Consider the following 1834-nt stretch of genomic DNA (forward strand, 5'->3'; position numbering starts at 1 on the left):
TCCGTCGCAAAAAAAAAAAAAAAAAAAAAAAAAAAATTAGTTAATTCAGTCAGGCATGGTGTCTCATACCTGTAATCCCAGCACTTTGGGGAGGCTGAGGTGGGTGGATCGCTTGAGTCCAGGAGTTTGAGACCAGCCTGGCCAACATGGCAAAACCCCATCTCTACTAAAAGTATTTTAAAACAATTAGCCAGGTGTGTTGGTGCAGGCCTGTAATCCCAGATACTCGGAAGACTGGGTACCAGAATCACTTGAATCTGGGAGGCAGAGGTTGCAGTGAGCAGAGATCATGCCATTGCACTCCAGCCTGGGTGACAACGCGAGACCCTGTCTCAAAAAAAAACAAACAAAAAATACATCTGGGAATATAGGACTCTAATTTTGTATTTCTATTTTTAACTTATGAGACAATACTTTATCCATTATAAAATGCCACATTTTTCAGCCATATAATTAGTAGAACATATACTTCTCTGTGACTTAGTTTCCTTACCTATAAAATAGAAATAAATAATAGCACTTACATCATAGGTTGTTGGGAGGGATTAAATTAGTTTTAGCCAGGTGCTGTAGCATGTGCTTGTAGTTTTAGCTACTTAGGAGGCTGAGTGAGGCAGGAAGATTGCTTGAGCCTAGGAGTTTGAGGCTGGGCAACATAGCAAGACCCCATCTCTTTAAAAAATTATTTAATTCATGGAAAGTACTTAGAACAGTGCCTAGCAGACAGTTGGTACTCAATAAATGTCAGCTCTTACTAAAAGGAAGAATTTGCTTCTAAAACAGTTGACTAATGTGTTAAAGTTAAATCCTCTTTTTCCAAAACTGTAAATTATAGATTTTTTTTTCTTTTTGAGATGGAATCTTGCTCTGTTGTCCAGGCTGAAGTGCAGTGGTGTAGTCTCAGCTGACTGCAACCTCCACCTCCCATGTTCAAGGGATTCTCGTGCCTCAGCCTCCCAAGTAGCTGGGATGACAGGCGCATACCACCACGCCTGGCTAATTTTTTTGTGTTTTTCATAGAGACATGGTTTCACCATTTTAGCCAGGCTGGTCTTGAACTCCTGACCTCAAATGATCCGCCCACCTCAGCCTCCCAAAGTCCTGGGATTATAGGTGTGAGCCACTGCGCCCAGCCCTCCATTTATTGTTCCTTTACACATAGTACATATTTATGGTGATTGTCTTTTGAATAAAAATGATTTTTCTTGATTTTTTTTTATTTTTAAGGAAACTTTAGTGAAATATGTCGCACATAATTTTTTTGTGCTTTTTTGCCTGTTACATATGAATATATTGTTTGAAAACTTTTTAGTTGTGACTTTTTTTATGTGCTACTGTCGGGTATTATATGTATATAGCATTTTGATTATCGGAACTCTTTTTGACCCCAAATTATAATTTTGTCATTGCAGGCAAGAAGACAACAAGACCCTAGTCCTGGTTCCAATTTAGGTGGTGATGATGACCTCAAACTTCGTTAATAGCACAGCAGATGTGTGCCAGCCATCTTTACATACACATTGCTTCTAGTTGGCAGAAATAATTGATTAAAAGACCAGAAACTGTGATAACTGGAGGTACTACGGTCTATTTCTCAACCTTAGGCAGTAATAGACATCAAAAACTGCCGTGGTTTTGCACTATGATTATAATACCTGCATTTCTAATTTTTAAAGCATGTAGCCAGTAATAATTTGAAATTTTTTTTCTATGCAAGCTTACCTTGTTGGCATTATTTTAGTGAGTTGAAACTATCTACTTGTAAAGGTCTTTTTCTTCCATTTTAATTTAAAAGTTTGTCATTTTATTTTTTTATTTTTTTTTAATTTTCTTT

General features: G+C 37.2%; 1 protein-coding gene across 3 annotated transcripts in view; it reads left to right on the forward strand.

The window, feature by feature from the left end:
* The window catches only part of CBFB (core-binding factor subunit beta), a 71354-nt gene extending 69783 nt beyond the window's left edge, over positions 1-1571 (forward strand). For all 3 annotated transcript variants that reach the window (XM_037742266.1, XM_017539255.2, XM_017539256.2), the window contains one exon: positions 1413-1571. In XM_037742266.1, coding sequence (XP_037598194.1) covers positions 1413-1481 — 69 coding nt within the window. In that variant the 3' untranslated portion in view covers positions 1482-1571. The remainder of the gene's footprint in view (positions 1-1412) is intronic.
* The last annotated feature ends 263 nt before the right edge of the window (positions 1572-1834 follow it).

This window comes from Cebus imitator, unplaced genomic scaffold (assembly GCF_001604975.1).
Source record: "Cebus imitator isolate Cc_AM_T3 unplaced genomic scaffold, Cebus_imitator-1.0 Scaffold118, whole genome shotgun sequence".
NCBI lineage: Eukaryota > Metazoa > Chordata > Mammalia > Primates > Cebidae > Cebus > Cebus imitator.